The 22,555-nt window shown below is 39.9% G+C and overlaps 1 protein-coding gene across 1 annotated transcript in view; it reads left to right on the top strand.

Annotated features, from left to right (window-relative positions):
* syne1a (spectrin repeat containing, nuclear envelope 1a) overlaps positions 1-22,555 on the top strand; it is a 140,154-nt gene that overhangs the window by 85,969 nt on the left and 31,630 nt on the right. Inside the window, 23 exon segments of the mRNA XM_044106937.1 lie at positions 1,008-1,273; positions 1,429-1,585; positions 2,368-2,766; positions 2,860-4,464; positions 4,599-4,936; positions 5,060-5,204; positions 5,311-5,529; positions 6,870-7,150; positions 7,809-7,974; positions 8,116-8,271; positions 8,360-8,512; positions 8,919-9,101; positions 10,181-10,318; positions 10,590-10,775; positions 11,903-12,025; positions 12,120-12,302; positions 13,341-13,484; positions 15,252-15,482; positions 17,179-17,322; positions 18,946-19,059; positions 19,919-20,080; positions 20,396-20,587; positions 20,684-20,857. Of these exon segments, the coding sequence (XP_043962872.1) occupies positions 1,008-1,273; positions 1,429-1,585; positions 2,368-2,766; positions 2,860-4,464; positions 4,599-4,936; positions 5,060-5,204; positions 5,311-5,529; positions 6,870-7,150; positions 7,809-7,974; positions 8,116-8,271; positions 8,360-8,512; positions 8,919-9,101; positions 10,181-10,318; positions 10,590-10,775; positions 11,903-12,025; positions 12,120-12,302; positions 13,341-13,484; positions 15,252-15,482; positions 17,179-17,322; positions 18,946-19,059; positions 19,919-20,080; positions 20,396-20,587; positions 20,684-20,857 (5,859 nt within the window).

Raw genomic sequence — 22,555 nt, forward strand, 5'->3', positions numbered from 1 at the left:
AATACTTAAATTCCTTTTGACAAAAAGTATTTAGTAGAAAGAAACCCCATCCAATTCACTGATTTTACAGCGAAGCCTTTAGAGAGGAAAATCCTCCAGCAGAATTACCCTCAGGCTTTTTTTGTAACTGGTTGTGCATTTGGGCCAAAACAGGAAAGAACCACAGAAAAAAACACTGTGTGATGGACACTTTCTGTGGTAATGAAAAACGAGGAGTTATTGGCAGCCAGAGCTACAGACTGGAAAGAGCCGTGGCTAAACAAAGAAGCTTAAAAAAACTAGGGCCGGGATTTTAACATATTAATTTTGTTTAATTAGTTACACTGATTAAACTTACAAAAGTACCAGACCAGAATCTTTGTCAATGTGTGTACCCTTGAAAATCTGACGCACAAGCGGCATTTGCAAGGAGCATCAGTAGATAATTTATGCTCTAAAAATGATCTGATGGGATGCTTGAAAAGACTATTATTGTGTGCAAGTTGTACAAAAAGGAGTTGGCCTATTTAAGAAGCAATTTAAGCCTAAAATACCATCTCAATGCAATACATATTGCAGCAAGCACAGATGTCAATTGTAATTACAGACCCTGCCATTAACTCAATTAAAAATGCTAATCAAGCCCCACCATTAATAAAAACACAAACAAAACTGACAAAGTTAACTTTTATGAATCTGTCCAGAGACTCAACTGAAGAACTAAGCCAGAATTACTTTCTATGCACAAACAGAAAAATGCAAAGAGAAGAACTGGGCATTGGCAACATTAGCTCAGTCAGTGGCTCAGTTCAAATTGGAGAACAGCTAAACACAGATTCACCAAGTCGAGAGTAGAAACTTCTAATAGTTGATAGTTGTATTTCACCATGATGTCAATCAGCAGTTTTTTCACATCTCTCTGTTTTACAACAAAGCAACACTCTGTGCTGTCAGACTGACAAATGGAAACACCCGAATGCCAATTTCATCATACCTCAATGTTGAATAATCTGCTTTCTTTCCTGCAGGAGTTTCTACAGCAGATTAGAGAGAAACAGTCTGAAGCAGCTCGTTTGAGTGAAGCCATCGGCAGGTTGACTGGGGGACAGTTCTCTCCTGCGCTGGAGGAGATAAAGAGAGTAAAAAGAGGCTGGATAGAGCTGGGCCAGCAGGCTGAAGAGCTGGAGGCGCAGCGAGGGGAGGACATGCAGAGAAGTGGAGAGTACCAGGAGAGTGTTGCTGCTGTGGAAGAACTTTTCCATCAAGTCTCCAGAGAGTGGGACTATCTCGCCAGGTATCTAATTAATTCTTTTTTCAGTTGTTAGTATTAACTATACATATAAATTATTTGTACATACAATTGGGTCTATTATAAATTCTTTGAAGCTTGTACTTTACTGTCACTTTTATAGCATCCTTGTTCCTAAAAATCACCATTTATGTATGTAGGGCTGACACTGAGAGCACTAGTGAGCATCTAGAGGCTCTAAGGAAACTGGCCAGTGACCTAGATGAACAGAAAGAAACTCTAGAAGACCTCAGGGACCAGAGACTAGCCATCCTGCCTCGACTAAGTCTGCTAGACAAGGAGCTGGTCAAACAGCAGGTGAGGGTATTACCATCATCTTCAAATATATGCCAAGATATTCAGAACTGGAATGCAAACAATTAATAAACTATGCTTAATTGTCGATTAGTGGTTTATTTGATTAAAATTTTTGTCCCAATCAATTAACTTCTACTTAGACCTCGTTTTAGTGTTGTAATTTGGCATCCGTTCAGAAGAGGGCGCCAATGGTCATACTTATGGCGAGCCAGTTGATACAGAAACAAAGATAACGGGGCCATACCAAAACAAGAAAGAGAAACGGACCAAACAAAATCCAGTTTGGGATGGAAAATGCACTTTATGGGGATCCGTTGTGAAATTTAAGCACACAACAAGCTCATTAAGTTCCACCTTAATAGCGCTCAATCAGCCAAACTGAATGGTGGAGCAGTTTTAGCTTCTCCGTCAAAGATTATTGATGTGCTGTGAAGGCGAAGATTTGATGACGGCATAAAAAACAAAAAAAATAACATGATGGGGAAAAAAAACACGATGCCAATGACTGTCACATGTCAATGCACTTCATGGAGCAAATGTTGTTGTTTTTAAATGTATAGGTATTATAAACATGGTGGCCGTTTATGCTATGGAAAGGCAGTCTTGATGCGAGAGAAAACTCAGGTTTATAATAAAATTGCCGCATAACAATAAATCGTTAGTCAATTTATGAGGTCAACCAACTTTAGATTAACTCAATAATCAATAACTTGCATCCCTATTTCAAAAAATTAAACCATATGATAAGGTATTTGTTTCAGTAGCTGTTCATATTTAACCAGGTGGGTCATCTGGAGAATCGCTGGGCCCAGCTGGAAAGCCTGATTCTGCAGAAGATTCAGGACTCTGCTCAGACTCTGGAGGATCTCTCCCGGGTTGAGGCCCAGCTGAGAGATGCCAGAGAGTGGGTGGAAGAACAGCGACCCGCTCTCACCTCTGCGCTGAGAGCCAGTCCACCTCCAGACCTGGCCCAGAGTTTCCTGTTTGACCACCTGAGTGTTTGTGTAGAACTGGAGGCCCGTCAGCAGCTGCTCGGTCAGGCGGTGAACGAAGCACAGGCTGTGGCCTCCAGGCTCGGGCTGAGTGAGAAGAAATGCTTACAGGAGCTTGTTGAGCAAGCCCAGATGGAGGTGGAAGTTCTCGGCACTCGGGTTGCACAAAGGAGGAAGTACCTGAGTAAGGTAAGCAGCTGGCATTTTAAATTAAATGCAAATTAAACTCTAATTGCACCTCTAAGGACATCTGACCTCTTACTGATAAAACTTTTTCTCAAGGCTTTCACAGAGAGAACGCAGTTCCTTCAAGGAGTGGGGAGAGCTTTGTCGTGGGTAAAGCAGCAGGAAAGGAAAGCTTTATTAGAAGACCACATTTCTCTTCTTCCGGAGGATTTGACCAAACAGGTTGCTGCATGTCGGAGCGTCCAGAGCAGCTTACGGGCTTACCAGAGAGAGTTGGCTTTGCTCTGGGTTCAAGGGCGAGAGTTGGAGAGAGACGCAAGCGACAAAGAAAGAGTGGAAACACTGGCGAGACTCGAGGAGCTACAGTCAGCCTTTGAAACGGCACTCCAGAGGACTACCCAGCATCTCGCAGGCTTGGAAAAAGCCTTGACTTCAAGGAAGTACTTCCAGATTGACCTGGACAAAACCTGCCACTGGCTGAGACGAGCAGAAGTCATAACATTCCCTGAAATCAACTTCAACAGTGTGGAAGAGAGCTCAGATTTGCTAAATCACATGTCTAACTATCAAAGTGTTTTAGAGCAAGCTTCAGAGTATGAGAACCTCCTTCTCATCGTCCAAAGAATCGGTCAGGAAATCCTCCCTACTCTGAACGAGGTCGACCATTGCTACCTGGATGAGCGGCTCAATGCTCTGCCTCAGCAGTATAACGCCATCCTAGCTCTTGCCAAAGAGAAGAAAGACAGGGTCCAGCAGATTATCCAAGAGAGAAAAGAGTTCAGCACTTTGTTTGAAATCACTCGCAATGCGCTGGAGGAACACCAAGAGCAATTTGACAATCTTGAGAAGCAGACTATCAACATGACAGAGGAGAACGGTGTCCGTTTGATAAATGAATATAAAACTATTGATGAAAGTTTGGTTCATCTCGGTCCTGCTGTCGGAGAACTTCACGGGAAAAGCCAAGGCTTTTTAATCAGGTGTTCCCAAAGTAAAACAGAGGAGATGCAGCAGCTGGTTGTTCTCCATAGCAAACTGAAAAAAAAGAATTACCAGAAAACGAAACACTTAAGCGACTGCTTGAAAAAAGTAGATGAACACAACAGGGTGGTGTCCAAACTAAACTCAGAGATTCACTCTGTTAAAGAGGGGCTGCTCAGAGTAAAGTCAAATAAAGAATTGAGTTCTTTAGATAAAATAGCGAATCTTTATCTGCTGCTGGGAAGTTTAGAAGGAGTGAGATCTCAGGTAGAAGAAAGTTATACACACACAAAAAACCTTGATCTAAAGTTTGACACTGCTTCTTTCCAGGAAACTAAACTGCAGCTGAAATTGTTGCAGTCATTACAGAGTGATATTAAGTCTTTAATTAAAGAAAGTGAAACCAGAGTCACAAAGAAAGAGAATTTCTCAAAAGAGGCTGAGAGGATCTTGGACTGGCTGAAGGCCGTAGAGAAAAAACTGAAGGAGCCTTTGATCATTTCCGAGGTCAAAGCTGAGAGGATAAATGAAGAGAAGCAGAAACTTAACATCACTGAGGAGGAAGTGAGGAGCAGACTGAAGTTGATCGATGTCTTGGGTGTAAGAGAAAGGCAAAAGTGTGAAAGTAAGAGAGAAGCAGTTTCTGTGAAGATAGAAGAAAAAGTACAGGAGCTCGAGAAAGTGGGAGAAAAGGTTCAACAAGAAGTTTGTGCTAAACAGGTAACTATTTTATTCTGGTTAAACCTACTTCTAACTTATTTTTATGGTAGTAATGTGCAAGATTCAATGTATCACATAAATCAGAGCTTCAAGCCAGGACTTCAGTTTAATTAAGCAACCTTCTACATTTCTAGCTGGCATTGGATCAAGCTCTCAGTCTGGTCCAGAGGCACTGCTTATCTCTGCAGTCCATGCGTGAATGGCTGGACAATGTTTCCACTTTGCTCCATGAGACCAGATCTGGGGTGGAGATCGAAAACCGTAAAGACTGCATGCAAAATCTGGAAGACATTTTAGCCCAGGAGAATAACTTTACAACTTCTGCAGAGGAGATAAGGACCCTGGATCCTCTGCTGGTCGATTTTGTGGAGGCAGGAGAGTTGAAACAGATCAGGACAAAGATTCAGTCGATGCAGCAGATGAAGGAAGAAGTCACACAGCAAGTGGAGGTTTACAGAGAAGTGCTGCAGAGGTATTTCCCTTTGGAATAAATACAGCATTTTTAAATCGGATTGAATTGTGTTTCTAATATTAAATATTTGATTTAATGCTACTAAAGCCATGTGCCGTAATTGTTTTGTGCATATTTTCCCAGGTGTGATGCATTATGGAGCTCGTTTCAACACTCAAAAGAGATGCTGGTTGAACAGATGGATGATTTAGAAAACAAAATATCTCAATTCACAACAGCCAAAGCTCTCAGTGTCCATGAAGCAGAGGATAAGTGTCGAAGACAGGAGGTGGGCAACAATATCTTAAGGTTTTTCTTCATTAAAAATCCTACCAATATATTTTTATAACATTTTAGCTCTGACTGAGAGTTGTTTGTTTTATTTTTTGCTGCAGTCTCTTGTGACTCAGATTGACGTGCTGGAGCTGCCTTTGAGTGCTTTGAAGGAGAGTGCTGGAGAGCTGGATCGAATCATGTCTGAGTCCAGCAAAGTTCTCACCCGTCACACTGTGTTGTCGCTATGGCAACGGTGGACACGGTTCCGTAGCGTGGCCAGAGCCCAGGAGAGGGCGCTGGAGGACGCTGCCAGGGAATGGAGGAACTTCATCGAAAAGGTTGGTGAAAAAATCTAATTTAATATTCTCACTATTTCTGTTTTCTTCCTTAGTGGCATAGAGATCGAATTGCACTGATGAGCAGAAGCCATTAAACTGAAGCTGAATGCCATAAAATGTTGTCGAACATTATACTCACTTGAAATACAACTTAATTACTGATAAATTTGTCATTGTAATATTCAACAATACATTTGCAATCAAGTTTTCATATATATGCAGACCTAAAGCAATACACTTTTTCATGTTAAGAAAAACTAGAATTTGTTTTCATTGTTTAATTGTAGAATATTTGATCATATCTGCAATTGATTCAGGGCTTTTTTTTTCTAGAAAAGTATCCATTGTTCACTTCTACATTTTTGTCTGAATAACTAAGTTGTACTGCTTACAAGAAAATTATTTGCTATGATGAAAATTTCTCTTTCTTTCTGTAGTCTGTTTCACCCGATCAGTCAGTGACCATGAACCTACTGGAAAAAAGCTCATTACTGTCCCAAAGTTACAGTTAGCTCTTCTTTTGCTTTTGCTGCTTTTTCAAACCAGGAACATTTTCTGTGTTTGTCCAAATCTACTCACACAAGCAGATAGTTGGCAAACTTTAAATCGTTTCTTCACAGTAACCTGCTTAATGTCCATTGTGCTATTGTCATGAAAAACAAGCATGAATAATTGGACTCAGAATAAATTTGGGCAATGGATAACAATGAATTTTATTATTAGAAGGTTTTCACACAACAATCAAGATGCCTGCCGCTCATCTAACTGTTGCTGCAGATTTTGGGTCAAACGCAGTAACGGCTGAAAACAGTTGGTGGGCTGTGATGTAACTTCAGGCGGCAGGCCAGCGGCGTCTTCCTGCCAAAACAGTGTGTCACGAAGTGTTTTCCCGCCTTGTGACCTAATTTGAGCTCAGACTCGGTCAGCTCCCACAGATTCCCACAAAGCAGTGTTTCTGAAAAGGAAAGGAAGTCAGACTGAAGGGAATGATCACTTCCTCATATGTGGCACATTCCTGTTGTCCAGAGGGTTTTTTTCTCCTGTGGCTCCTTTGTTTGTCTCAGCATGATGTCATTTGCTGCTGTCTTTATGTTTCTTAAATGGTTAAAAACATTTTAGGGTTTGCTTAAATGAAGAAATTGTATATTAAACAAAATATAAAACAAAGTATTACCTTTAATGTTTTACTTGAATACCACACCTTAAGTAGAGATGTCAGAGAATATCCTAACCATTTTTTGTGGTTTTTACAAGCATACATGAGATTTTTTTGTACAGTTTTAAACGGATAATAGTCTTATTTAATTGATTCAATTGATTTAACCCTCCCTGTATTTTAGATGGAGAAGGTGAGCTCCGTATCCAAAGACCTCCACAGTCGTGTGCCAGACAGCACCGTCGAAAAGGCCGCCACCAGGGCGGCGCTGCAGAGCCTGCTGGAATACCACGACTCCTTCAGCCAAGAGGTGGAGAGGGAGCAGTCCACCCTGGCCCTGTTGGTGCAACAAACCCATTGTCTTAGAGGAGAGGCCGAGAAGGAGGTGGAGAAGAAGATGGAGAACGGACGTGAAGACACGCCATGTCTACAGAAGATCAGACGCATGCAGGAACAATATGATAGGTCAGTGATAATGTGTTTATGTTATCATGTCAACATGATAACATGTTGTGTCACCATCATATATCACTGTGGAGATGGTGCGTTCAGGGTGATGTGCACTAATATTTTTGTGCCATGCTGGTGTTGTTGGTCAAGTAGTTTAATTTTGGTCATTTTCTGCATGACTTGAACTACAAACAGGACTTTTTATGGCTTTCTTTCAAAAGTGCCATCCTTCTCATCAATTAAAGGCAGATTCGTATTGGGCACACAACAAATTCTCTATGGATTTGCACAGCTCCTCTAGAGTTATCATGCACCTCTTTTCTGGTTCTTTCATTATTGAACCCTCAGTTTCACCAAAGTGGCCATTTATTCAAGCTTGTGATATTGTTTTATACCTAATAGTAGTTTAAGCTTCTTCAAAATTTAAGTCGTTACTTTTTGCTGTGTTTTTTGTTCGTCATGATTTTGTTTACTGATGTTATCTAGAAAACCTTCACAGAACAGGTGGATTTATTAAGAAATTATATTTAGAAGACTTTCTGCAAATGTTAAAAGGTTTTATTAGCAAACAATTATTAAAAACCATGTATCTTGTTTTTAATAATTTTTCTATTGTTCATGGCTTTGTGTAAGTCTTTTGTCATTAAATACACATCTTTGGTGTGTTGTTTAGCCTGTTGTTGCAGGTGCGATCCAGCAGAACTCAGGTGCACCAGGAGCTGAGGGAGAGAGAAGAGGTAGAGAAGGAGCTTGGCCTAGTCAAAGGCTGGATCCAAGACACCCGGGGCTTATTGCTGAGTCCCACTGCAGACCTAGACTCACTTCTGCATGAGCTTGAGGTACACCACTGAACGTGCACAATACGTTCACCTAAAACAGGCCACAAATCTCTGATTTGCTTTAACGTTAACACAGCAAATGTAAGCAGACATTACTAAATGGGATTTGTTACGCTGCATGTGATCCTGTTTGTATTGCAGACTGCACACGGTGAGGTCATCAGCAGGCGTCAAAGTGTGGAGCGCATGACGGAGCTGCAGCAGTCCAAATATCAGGACCTGCAAGCTGGTCTGCCCTCTGAGCTCAGCATGCAGCTAGCTGAGGTTGCTCTTGCTTTGGGTTCTGCTGAAGATCAGGTAGCTTCTTCATTTAGACGCCTTTAAATGTTAGGTTAAATGTTGTTTAGGATTGCTCTTACATTTACCATTGTGTGTCTCACTGTAGGTTCAGGCAAGGGAGAGGGAAGTGCAGCAGACCAGGGATGTGAAAGAGGACTTCAGCTACAGACTTCAGGACATTGAGAAAAAGCTGAAGACCATCACAATAAAACTAGTAGAAAAGAGCGTCGACCTGGATGAGGCCAAGGAAGAGACCAAAGTAATCAAACAGACAGATTGACTAATTAGAAAGCAATTAACCCCAGTTTAGCTGGCTATTCATTCTGCAGGTGTTGGGGTTAATGTGTGTGAGAGAGTTGGAATGGTTTGAACTGGATTCAGCCGACCCACTTCAGAAAGCACAACACCAAATGGGATTTTAAACCCATCCAAGTTCTTCATCTTGTCGTCTTACTATTACTCTTGTTTTGTATTAGTGGAATTTTTCCAGTAAAAGTACAATTACTAAATCTGTGGTTTTCTGTTCGGCAGATGATCTGTTTAGCTTTTATTCTGGTCCATAAGCTTCACATCTTTGTCTTATTTGGTTCTGTGACTGACCTTGACGTCTATATGTTTGTGTCAAAGGTTTTTGGTTCCTTATTTTATTCCTTTGCTCTCTCTAGGCTCTTTGTGAAGAGTGTGAATCCTGTGGTGGCTCTCTGGCAGAGTTAGGCGTTGCTGTACAGGAGTTTGGAGAGCAGAACCCGCTGCTGAGTAAGCAGCTCGCCGATGCTGTGGTGAAACTAACAGAGCTGCAGCGTCAAACTGCACAGCAGGCTCAGGACAAAGTCAACAGACTCAAGAAGGTGAGAGATTTATTTATAGGAACAGCTTTTATAGAGATTAGTATGACACTGCTTTACGAAGGTTAAAAACAAAGAAACAAGCATGCCAACAACAGGACATTTGTAACATAAAGAGAACCACAACATATACATATCTATATAATTTTGAAAACAAACTGCAGTTTTTTTACTTTGAGGAAATATCAGAGGCTTTACTTAAAGAATAAGTGAAATAAAAATATATGTTAAAATTACACTTATCTATGAAAAAAAAAATCAAGAATAGTAAAAACTACGAAAGGCATGATAATCAAATAAGAAATATGTTAAAATAAAATACATGTACTGGATTTTAGAAAATATAATTTAACCCTAAAATGTCAGATGTATATTTTTCCAATTTTTCTCTTCTGTTTTTCTGGAAACCTGATGCATCACATCCTATGCTTCTCTTCTGCCCTCTAGTGAAGGATTTAAGCATGACATGTAGCAAGTGCTTGTTTTACTTAATGCCCAAAATGACATTAATAAAATGCTATATTGGCAACTCCTTATTTGGCAAAGTTGCAGACAATAAAATGTAAAAAGTATAATGTGTTTATCAGTTATGGTACATAAGGTATGCAGGTGGATTTTGTAGGTTACTGCATTGTTTAAGTTTGATTTACATCAACAAAAAAACTATGAAACATATGGCTTCCTGAATATCCAGGAAGAAATACATTTTGATTAGAATTTGACATTTATACGTATTTTAAATTGTCAGTTTGTTTAGAATTTTCTAACTATTTGTTTTAGCAGCACTGAAAAGGATTCATTTAGTTTTAAAGACATTAAATGTTTCAGCTGCTCTCAAACGCATGTAGTGTATTTGTGCTCTTCTTAGGAAGAGCATATTTCTTGGGAAAGCAGAGTAATACATTAGTCAGTCTTACATATTATGAAGGTATGTATTATTCTCTGCTTTGGACTGAGAAACAATCAAACTCTGGCAATGTTCTTCAGATGATAAACCCTCCTGAAAGAGAAACATTCACATAGAACACAGTCTTGATATTTTATGTTAGTAGTATCAATTAGCTTTCCTTCTGTTTGTGCAGGCTGAGAAACCTGTGGAGGAATATCACAGCATGAAGGCTTTCATCTTGGCCTGGATAGAAAAAGCAGAAGATCTGGTCTCTGGTAACATCGTCTGGAGCTCTGCGACCCAGCTGCAGGAGCAAATTCGTTCCCACCAGGTGAGTCTCTGAGTCCCACCGGCTGGACCATAAATAACTTAAAGCTACTTGTATCAGATTTATGATTCTTTTCCTTAAAAACACCACATTTCTTTTCCACATCGGCCTTATTAATCTGAAAATACTCGAAGTAGCAGCTAATTAGACTCACTTTATGATTTCCTAGTAAGTATCTCAGTAAACGCTGCGTTGGCTGACATTAATTAGTATAATTGCCCAACACAATAACCTCCCTTCTTTGACGTCTAATTTATTGGTCTTGTGGTGACAGGCGTTGCTGAGGGAGTGTCGCGGTCTCCATGGCGACTTGGAGGCGATGGCGGAGAGGGAGGGGCAGCTGGTGGACGTGTTGCACATGGAGGGTTGGAGCCAGCAGGTGAAACACCTCAGCAGACGTACAGAGGAGCTGCAGCAGTCGGCCAAGACCCGCTTCCAGAGTCTACAGGATGCAGCTAAAGTAAAAAGCTTTTTACATATATTCACTCTTAAAAATGCCACCATCAATTTTACAAGCTCTGACAGTCTGGGGGAAATTTCACAGCATCAAAATCCACTGCTGCACTAACAGAAAGCAAGCTTATGTGAAAATATCTTCAAAACAATTATTCTCCAAGTGTATGAAATTTCTGCGAATATAAACCGTCTTGGGAAATTTTTGTGCAAACATTTAATCATATTTCCTCAAGAATTGCAAACGATTAAATTAGAAAGATTATTCTAATGAAAGTCAGACACTTCCTCCTTAGTTATGTGATTCAAATCTGTTAAACAAAATGTGCAATGAAATGTGGCCAACTTACGGTTTAGTAAGTTTAGTAAAAGGTTTGCAACCTTCTCATATCTCTGTGACAACATTGCCCCCTTCAGGCTTTTTTCAAATATAGCACCATCATAATTATGAAGAACAAATCCACGAACAAATCTCTCACCTTCTTGATTCTGGTCAGTGTACAACTGAAATCCAGATTATAGTCTTTTGTTTAGTCATACTAACAACAATGTGCATTTGACACATTCTATATTTCACCTTTATTTTTTTGAAACAACCTGGATCAAAAAAAGACACTGTTACTTCTAATTACATTTGGATAAATCTCTTATGCCTTCTGGAGAAAATGTTTGGGTGACAAGCCCAAGAAATTAATTTTGAGGAGTTAAGTTGGGACCTCTATATTTAAGAACCAGCATTGTAGGTGCATTAGTCAAAATAGTAGGAATGACAAAGATGGAGAACAACCTCCATATTCCTCCACTTGGTCAACAACTACCAAGCTGAAAAATGGTTTGTGCTACACCTGAAAAGTTGCAATTTATATAAGCTAAATGATTTCTGATTAGAAGAGTGATCAAATAGCAGGATCAAGTAGATATAAATCAAAATATTTCTGAGATTGTAAGCATCTATTTAAGCATGTGTGAATAATTTCTGTGTGGATTAAAAAAACCCACTAAAAAAAGTTTTCTTGTATTCCACCCACGCCAAAGCGCAGCTGAAATGCATTCCTCCCAATGAGGAAGGTTTGCAGATTCATGGGAGGAATTGTGTATGGCTCAGCTTGATTCGTCATTTCTATCTCTCTTCAGGACATGCTGCGTCTCGAGGCGGAGGTGAAGAGCCTGCATGCCGCTGTTGATCAGATCCAGGTCGCACTCGCTTCTCCTGATCTCAACAAGCTCAGCCTCAGGGAGCAGCTCACACAGCGACAGGTTCCTACACTGAATTCACTGATTTTATTCAGCGATGCTTTATATTACATGTCTTTCTTTATTACACATATATAAATGCCTCCTACTCTCTCAGCTTCTCCTGGTGGATATGGAGAGCTTTAAGCAGCAGGTGGCTTCAGTACAGCAGTGTCAGAGCGCCCTCCGGCTACCTGAGGAGGTAGTGGCCAGTCTGCCCGTCTGCCGCACAGCTCAGTCTCTGCAGCAAGAGGCCAGCCAGCTGCAGCACACAACCATCCAGCAGTGTAACATCCTACAGGTAGAGGGCATCTTTTTTTATTACCTTTATTTCACACAAAACATTCACGGCAAAACAGAAAAAGTTAAGACTAATAAATAAATAAATTAGTTAAAAGATTCCTCTGTTAAAACATTTACAGACAGACGATTCCGTCTCTAAATCAATCAGAACAGCCTTAGTTATATTTAGTGACAACAGCACATTTAGGTTCACGTATTTCTGCAACTGGCCCCAAGAAGATGGAGCAGAAAACGTCTTACTGTAGGCTCAGAAAGTAATTTAATTTCTTGCTGTCTGTTGATTTAAAGTTACAGTTCACATATATTAGAAAAGTGGCTGTATTATAAAAACAGCCACTTTTGGTGTTTCTGTATCTTTAGCTGCTCATTGCTCTAAATTCCTGCCAGTGTCTCAACAGGCCTTTTCAGGAATGTTTGTTTTCTTTTGGCCCCATGAGGGTCAAGTTTACCCTCTCAGTTTTTTGTCAAGCGGATAGCAGAGGCTATTTACAAGATGACTCAAGTGCCTGAGCCACTTCATACTAAATGCATACTTTTCAACAAGAGGTGAAGCCATAAATTTACAAAGTGGTTTCTTATTGTTTCTATACATAACCATTGAGATAGAAACGCCAACCTTACAAAAACTGGAATTTAAATTGTAAATATTAAAAATTGCAAACTAACTAAGATTTTTTTTTATCAAATCTTGGAAATATATAAGAATGTATACTTGTACAGAGCCTTGAAAAAGTATTTTACGCATTTTATCATACTACACCTCTTACTTGTCTTTTTTTATTGGGATATTTTACAGGATCAATACAAAGTAGTACATAATTGGGAAGAAAAAGGAAAAGTATATGTTGAGTAAATAAAAAAAAAAAAAAAAATCTCTGTAGGGTGGTGTATGTTTATATCCTGTTGTAAACCTGTTCTTAAGATTCTGAACGTAAACACACTAGACATTTGATATTTCAGGTTTTTACAGAAATATTTATTTAAACTGCATGTCATGATTTTTCAAACTAAAGCGTCATATTTTGCCCTTTAACAGGAGGCGGTGGTTCAGTATGAGCAGTATGAACTGGAAGTCAGGAACCTCCAGAGATTAATCGAGGATGCTCATCGCCTCATTCAGGACAGACCCGTTTCCACCAACAACATCCAGGAGCTTCAGGCTCAGATTCACCACCATGAGGTATTTCTTCATTTTTGTGCCCATTTAAGGGCTTAGAAACAGTTTTGCACATTTTTAACAAAGAATAGCCTGTAAAGTGTGGCATTCACCTCCATTTCCACTGATACCCGCTAAATAAAATTGAGTGCAACCAACTCCCTCCAGAAGTTTCCAACAGTCTTCTCGTTAGCAAGTCTGTTGTTAGTCTACAGATTGATTTTTTTTTTCATTCTTCTTTGCGAAATAGCTCAAATTCTGTCAGAATACAATAGATGCAAACAATATTTTTCAAGACTTCCAACAAATTCTCATTCTCAACAGACCTGGCTACATGTTTATAGTCTTTTCTCAGCTGGAATGTAAATCTCCGTGCTGATCTCTAGTCCTTGGCAACCTCTCAAAGGTTTTCTTCCAGGATTGTGCTGCGATCATCTATTGACTAGCTTCTCTATTCACAATGAAGAAAATCTTCCCCACATCATGATGCTGCCAAGATAATTTTCCACACTATGTTGTGTTGACCCATCACATAAAATCCAAATTAAATACTTTGAAATTAGTGGTTGTAGCAGGACAAAAGGTTGAATGGTTACAAATGAAGAACATCAAAGACATGAGAGCAAAAGCGGAACTTGAGTCATTCTATGTATTTCCTTTACTTTTGCTACACTAACTCTAAAAAAGAGAAGTTGCATTACTGCATCTTAAATAAAACTGAGTCAGAGTGCATTCAGTCATCCAGAAGTTCTAATTTTAGTAATGTGAAGTAAAAAATATGGCATCATTATGTGACATGGAAAACTTAATTCACTGTTCTGTGAACGATGACATTCTTTTCTGATCTGATGGTTCGAGCATCCATATCTGTCTCGGCAGATGAATCTGAGCTTTTCAAACATCCTGCTTTTTGTTGCATTTTCTCTTGGCCTCGTCAAGCATGTTTGATGTTTCATGGAGAGCAAAGGTCGAGTCAGAAAATTGATCAAATCTCCTCAGACTGGAAGACAGTTTTATTACATTTTAACATAGCTTTCTTGCATTTGATAGATTTATATATACTCTCTATGGTTGATAAAGAAGTTCCGCTTTCTACCTCGGTTGGACAGTATGATTATGTCCAAGTTTGATCTTTAAGCTGAGCTGCAACTCTGCTGGCCCTTTCAGTCACGTGACCTGTTTATCAGTGCATTGACCATCTGTGGTGCAGCGGGAGCAGAAGGAGGAGGAGAGTTGGAGGAGGAGCTGTAATTTAATTCTGTCATTCTCGTCCCCTGAGCAGCCCCTCTCTCCTTGCAGCTCCCTTTTGTTAACAGGAATGCGCTCTGCCGACAGGCGGAGACGGGAAGCGGCAGGCAAAGGAACGGGGGCGGGGAGTTTAGTAGTGAGATCACTTCCTGTTTTCTCTCCCTTGCCATTTGTGTATATGTGTACAAGAGGGAGTGTCTGAGGGATTTTGAAGTATTTCTGCGAGGGTCTCTGCCTCAACCAAACATCCTGTCGGTTCAGCTTCACCAGCCTGTGTGCTGCTCTGATTGGCTCAGAGACTCAGAGAGGGGGGAAAACTGAGAGAGGCAGTTCTGTTCCCTTTGTACACTTATCCAGACTGTGAAGCCGAAAGAGTTGAAGGAGTGGAGAGAATGAGTCCGGCCAAAGCAACTCTTCCTTTCATCAGGACACTGCTGTAACCAGGAGCTCTTGATCATCTGCTGCAGGCTGAACCTCACTCTCCTGATCCTTGGAGAGGGGGGTTGGTGATGATCCGTTCTCTTCGGGGGGATGTTTTGACAGGAGCTTACCCAAAAGATCCGTGGCTACCAGGAGCAGATCGCCTCGCTCCACTCCAAGTGCAAGATGCTGACTGTGAAGGCCAAGCACGCCACCATGCTCCTGACCGTCACCGAGGTGGAGGGCCTGTCGGACGGCATGGAGGAGCTGAGCGACGAGGAGCTGGCCGGCGTCGTGGGAAACGCCGGCTCAGCTGCTAGCAAGCAGCTTCCAGCCCACCCCTCTGTTGTTATGGTGAGTGAGAAAGCTTCTTGACCTGATACGCTCAAAGTGACAAATCTGTGAAGAAATTCCCCACTGCTCTTTGGAAAGTGCTGTTTTTTTCCTTTTTTTTCTGTCCAAGATGACTATGCAGAATGCTCTTAAAGTACTTCTGACTATCCTAAATTACAGTTTGGAAAGATACTTCGCTAGTAATTTGCTTCAAATTCCCTCCCTCAACTCCTCCATGGATTGAGGTTGCATTATTTTAATTTCTCAGGTAATCTCAGACTCACTGATCAGAGTTCTGCAAATATCTGTTGCAGAACTTTTCCACCTTGGTGGAAATGCACTCCAAATGAAAATATTTTATTGTATCACACTTACATTTCCAAGTGATAGTGACAGAGAGGGCAAAAGTCTACAGGCTATTGATCATAAAAATAGAGCTTTTATTTTAGAAGGTGTACTTGGAAAGTCACTCACAAATATAAATATTTTCTCAAAGTTAACAAGTGTTACAATGGATTAGACTGTAGCTGCCTGTGTATGTCTACGCAGGGGGAGATTCAGCATTAATATCACCAAGGCTCGTCTCTACCATCTTAGGTACCTGTACTTTTGCACAAAAAGAAACAGAAATCAAAATTTTCTTGTACAAATATATTGTTTTCTTTCTTCCTTTACCTCCATATTAGCCTGAAGCTGAGTGCTTACGCAGAAGAATATTTTTTCCTTTATAATTATTCTCCTCTGTTGTTTTTTCTTGCATGTTTCTCAGGCGTTCATATTTTTTTGCTTCCTTGCCTTGTCACCGTTGTTTTGATGTATTTAGTCTCCAGGAAACAGGATATGACTGAATCTGAGTATTTCTGAAAGCAGTTCATGAACAGCTTTCAAGTCTGGTGCTGCTGGTGACTGGAAGTGTAGTTTTACCATAAGCTTTCTTTTTTCTCTCTGTCATGTGCATTTTAGAGTCATTGTATGAAAAGGTTGAAAAGCTTTTTGTTTCGATGCAGTTTGTTGCTTTTCATTGCATCATAAAGCCAGGGAAAGACAAAAAAAACATCCTTTGATTGTGCTGATGTCCTGAGTCAGAAGGCTGAGTTTTATATGCTTGACTCACATTTCATCTGAAGCATGCAGGCATGCTGGTTCCAGGACAACTGCCACTGCTTTGCGCTCCTTGTTAGCTACTGTAAGCTAAGCTTTAGACATTTTTCATCAAAGATAACACTAATTTATTGTTGATTGTACTTCTGCATTAAATACCATATGTGAAGGACACGTGTTTCTACAGAAAAACAGGTTTCTGTGGTTCTGTAACCGTTACTCTACAGTATGTGGGTGAGTGGTGTGAACAATCACCGAGTGTAAACCTGCAGCATGCGTCAGCTTCCGGGTGGAGGCCTTTCCTTTAGCCTGTTCTGTAATTTCAGTCATTTTCACTGGGATCTGGTATGTGCAGACATACTGCAGTGTTTTATTTCAGTACCAGTAATCTGATCATATCAGTGTGATATTTAATTATTTACTACCTTATTAATCCTTGCAAAGCCCTACCCTATTAATTTTTATGCTTTCTCTTTATCTCCCTCCTTATTTTTGACTCCCTCCCCTGTTTTGATGTGGCTCTTTTCTGTTGTTTCCCGTCTCCCCTGTTCTCCCCCCGCATGCTTTTGTTTCATGTGTTTTTGTTTTTGGTGTGCGGTTGCATATCTGTGGTCAGATGACAGCCGGGCGCTGCCACACTCTCCTCTCCCCCGTGACAGAGGAGTCAGGGGAGGAGGGCACCAACAGCGAGGTCTCCTCTCCCCCTGCCTGCCGCTCCCCCTCTCCGGGGGCTAACGCTGCTGACATTCCTCTTAACCAGGTACTCGCAAATCCCACCCCGGTAATCCTCATCCTGCCCAGCTTCCATTACTCACAAACCACCATCTGTTTAAGATGCAACTGCAGAAACATTTGAAATCCCCATAGAATAAACACTGTGTAATTGTCAAATTTAATGGTTCATCCATCGGGGTTTATATATAAACAGAAAGTGGGGTTCAAAAAGTACTTATTATCTTACCTGGAGTAGATAATTTACCATAAATCCAGATTATTTTGGACCTGGAAGCTAAAGCTAACTGCTTTGCTAATCAATGGAATCAAAACCAAATCGGACTTCTGCCATCTTTAAAAAATTACACTTTTAAAAATCATTATAGCAGGTGATGAAAATATTATTTTATGAGGATTTAAACATTGAAATTAATGATTATTTACAGAGAAGCTTGTGATTATTTACATTTGATGTTTTAAGCCGTGTGTCACCAATTATTTTCCTGTGAAATGTGTACAGAGAATATAACAAAAAAAAGGATTATCAGTGGCAGAAACTACCTCGTAAAAAAAGTTAGGAAATGTAAAAATCAAGTAGATTTTTACACTTCGAAACTTATAGGATATTTTTGTTTCTTGCACTGCTGTTTCTGTTAGCTTCTGTTCTGTGTTGCAGTGTTTTAGTTGTAGAGCTCTTTGCAGTCTGATTTTTATCTGGTTAGAAACTGTTTCTAAGTCTGGATGTTTTGGCCTGGATGCAACACATCCTCCCTTCTAAAGGGAGGAAGGTGTTGATAACGTTTATAATACTTTTTAGATTACAGTTGTTAAAAGTCTAGACGTCTGCTCTGTCTTGGCTCCCCTCTCATTTTTTAACTTAATACTAAATAATGAAGAATGTTGTTTGTTTTTAAACCAACTTCGGTGCTGGGTTTTAAAAATGAAGAATATAAGAACGCTTAATATTTGATTGGAAAGGAGGAGCATGTTTTTGTCTGCATTAATTTTTTTACTCTCCTCTACAACCTGACATCCGTCACCAACACAGCTGGTGTTTGATTCACCTGTAGATGATCTGCTGCGTCTTTCTTTCTTTATTATTATGTCAGGATTGTATGTCTCTTTGGCCTAATAATTCTTTTTTGCTATCTGTGTTTTGCTGTGACAAGGCTTAGAATCAAACCCAACATGACATTAAGACTACAGTTGTATTATTCTGTCATTAAATACGATATTCAGTTTACTGAAGAGCCGATGAGGTCAATAATAAGACAGTGGGCCATTTGGAAAGTGACAGCAGGAAAGTGTCATGACTGTAACCTTATTTAATGAGCCTGTGGCAGGAAGCTGCTTAGACAACAGGAAAGACACTGACAGATTTATCTCACACCAAGGTAGTCCCTGCAGTCTTAAATTCTCACAAATACTCCCTTTGTATTTGCATAACCGTATCCACTAACCATTAACTTGTGACTCTGGTTTTGCTAAGTTTCTACCTTAACCTCCCAGGGAAATGCACAGGTCATCTTTTCAAAGCTATTTTGGGCACAAAATGTTTGTTAAAATCTGTTGTTGGGTGTATGTCTAGGAATGTGAGGACACACTGGAATAGCGTATGCCTTGTAGTACCACATTTAATATTTGTGCTTGTTGTGTTGTTGTGCTGTAGGGTCGGAGTGCTTTAAGCAGAGCGCCGCTCCAGGAGCTGTACGACCCATCAATGGAGACGAGTGCTGCTAACTTGGATGACCTGCAGAGATCCTGGGAAACTCTCAAGAATGTGGTATGGGATGTTTTCAGCTTCATCTAGCTGGATAAATCAAATATGGACGTTACTAATTGTCTTCTACACCACAAACCTGGAATACATTTCAACAAATATAAAGGTGGAGCTAGGTGAGGATTTAACAAGTGTTTCTGTGTGGAAAAGCACAACTTTATACCTAATGCCTGTAGATATTACTGTCGCCATTCTGATTCTGTGTTATTAATAAACAATAAGTTAGTAATAATAGATCCTGTGTAAAATTTATTAAAACAAAACCTCTTAGTTCTTAAATGAAATTCAATGGATTTAAATTTAGAAGCCTAAACTATCAGATACTTTTATTCCGTAATGGAAAAAAATGTATTGAGCCATAATTTCTAATAATATTGGGACTGTAGAATAAATGTGACTTTTAATTTTTAATTAATGCATGATTTTGTGTTTCTTTGGGATATAAATATGACATATCACAGAAGCCGTTTTCTTTAGACTCTCCATAATAGGAAAGATTAGAGTCAGATATCTATTGAGCTTTACAAGTTAGGAAATGGCTACAAGGAGAGATGTAAACTGTAATAGGTGAGACAAAGAGCATTATTTTTTATTTTTGCAAGTGAGCAGTTTGACAAAGTAGTTAAAAAATAACTGTGAGAGAGCTGCAGCAAAGAGTCACCAAATCTTTTCAAAAACTAAAAGTGGGTTGTCAGTTGGTGTTTAATCTGGATAATAACTCCAAACATAACACCAAATCAACACAGAAGTTGTGACATAAAAACAACTTCCCTCCAATTCAGTCCACAGTCTCCAATTCTTTAAGATTAGATCTTTTCTTAATCCTCTTTTTTTTTTTTACCTTATTTATCTCTTACCACAGATAAGTGAGAAGCAGAAAAGCCTGTATGAAGCCCTGGAGAGGCAGCAACACTATCAGGAATCCCTCCAGTCCATTTCCACCAAGATGGAGTCCATCGAAGGGGCCCTGAACGAGGGCCTGGAACCCAACAAGACCCCTGAGAGCCAAATGGCAGCCCACCAGGTTAGAAAGAAATATTTGGCTCACTAGCTGAAATCCTGAAAAGCAAAATGCAGTGCAGAAATTATTGTAGCTGTTGTGAGAAAAAAAAAAAACAACAAGTCAGATGTGTGAAATCAGATTAAAGGGACTGATATTGCACTTGGTTGCACAGACTGCATGGCACCATTCTTCATTGCTATGCCAACATCACAGCTACAGCAGACAGTTTCTGTTTGAGCTGCTATTGGGCAGTTCTCTCCCCGCTTTCTCACTGTCTTCATTCCCTTCAGTTCAATCCCATCAGATTCTCACATTTCTCTGTCGCCATCTGCGCAGGCTCTCATGGATGAGATCCTGATGCTGCAGGATGAGATCGGTGAGCTGCAGGCTTGTTTCTCTGAAGAACTGGCAGACGACAGCGATGGGAAGGCTGGGGACCAAATGGCGCTGCGCTCCACTCTAACCGTACTGGGAGAAAGGATGGCCACTATTCGCATGAAGGCGTCTGGAAAACGGCAGCTCTTAGAGGTAGAAATCAGAAAATACTCTTGTCTGTGTTTGAATTTTTTCTTTGTAATATGGTCTAATCCTCACCTGGGAATCCAACATGGTTGACCTCTGTAGGAGAAACTGAGCGAACAACTCGAGGAGCAGCGACAGGAGCAGGCGCTGCAGCGGTACCACAGCGAGGCGGAAGAGCTGGACCACTGGCTGCTCAGCACTCGGGCCACTCTCAGCTCTGCTCTTCAGCCCCAAAATGAAGACATGGACATGGAGGAGCAGCTCATCGACTGTCAGGTCAGACTCACATTTCTGCCGTCTTCAAATCTGTAAGTTTTGTACAGCATGAAACAGTCTGTACTTGATTTGTTCAGGTTTATAATTTACTGCTTTTCTTGCTTTTTCCTTCCTGAAGGGAAAAAAAAGTAATTCAGATATATTAGGATATGCTTTCCTATGTTCATTAGAGAGTGAACTGTAACAAGTTAAACTGTTTGACTTCACTGTTCCAGAAATAACATCTTTCCATTGCTTCATTCACCTGGTATGATGCTACTGTTGCTATTTTAGTCCAGCCTAAACTGCTAAATTAGAACAACTTTCTCCAAGTTAGGGCAATGTATGAGCTCTGCTGAACATTGGTCCTCTTCTTATCCATGTTTCTTTTGTAACACCTACAAATAATAGTCAATAGTCTTTAATGAGCTGATTTAATAGTATTTTTTTCTATAGTTTAGTCTTCCTTGCATTTGGTTTAAATCTGTCATTTCTACAGTTGAACTACAATCATAAATAGAAAGAAAGTAAACACATCAGAAATTTGCAGAGGTGGGATGATGATGTGTATGAAATACCAAAAATAGGTATCAGTGCAATGGTTATTGAAAGTCTATGCAAAGATTTGTGATTATTTGTTCAGTGAGGAGGATGAAGTAAGGAGAAATGTTTGTGTTTGGTAGCTTGGAAGTCTAACAGACCAGTTCTCTACTCAGATATTATATATATAAAAAAAGAGCCCAGTCTCCCTTTAATTCAGTGGAGAATAGTTTTAATGCGAAAAACTGAAATTCTGTCAGTATTTAAGCAAATGTTTACATTTCTACTTAAGATTTTACCAGAGTTGTTACTTTTTTGCTCAACTGCTTTAGAGAAATACAATTTATTAACGAGTCGGGATTGTGAGAGACTGAGCAGCAGTGAAAGGAAGCAGCTGAAAGTCTACACATGATCAGGGAATTTTTTTACTTGGCTTATTTTGACAATGAACACATAAAAAGTCAAATCTGATGTAACTTTAGCACCTCTCTATCTAAAAAAAACTTTGTGCTCACAAACAACAGCAGCTTAGGTCGTGCCTGTGGTGTGGCTGTTGACCCTTTTGGTCAGAACTGTCTGCAGAGATACTGTTGTGGTGTGTGCAGAGTAAACTTTCCTCTTGCACTTTTGCCAGGTCTGTTTATGTAATGAAAAAAAAAATTCTCTTTCCAATTGCCAATGTGCTGTACTATTTGAACAACCTCATGTTTCAGTGCCTTTTTAACTTTTAGAGAGCCTCCAAAGGTTTTTCCATGTGTGGCAGAAAAGTGTTAATATTGCTTTTCTACCTACTTTCTACACTTAAAAGAATAATTCAGATTTCCTGATTTTTCCTACTATTTAAGTTTTCAAACTTTCCTCTAAAAATGTCTTGTGAATCGTTGAATATCTTATAAAGACTGATGATGGGTTCTTGCGCAAAATATTCAGAGAAATTTAGTTAATTTTCTAAAGATGGACCTTCTTTCTTTTCTCGACAGCTCTTAATCCACAAATGTTATGGTGTTGCATATTCTACATGTATAATGCATGAGACTATTGTGAGTTTTAACAATACCAAAGCTGTTCTGCAGCTGAGGCAAAAGAAATAAGCATTTTGAAGTGAGTTTGTTACAGCTGAGAAAGATTAAGCTGATTATAGCTCACAAATATCTCCTGCGTTGCTCCTGCAGTTCCAAA

This window comes from Gambusia affinis, linkage group LG22 (genome assembly GCF_019740435.1).
Source record: "Gambusia affinis linkage group LG22, SWU_Gaff_1.0, whole genome shotgun sequence".
NCBI classification, from domain to species: domain Eukaryota; kingdom Metazoa; phylum Chordata; class Actinopteri; order Cyprinodontiformes; family Poeciliidae; genus Gambusia; species Gambusia affinis.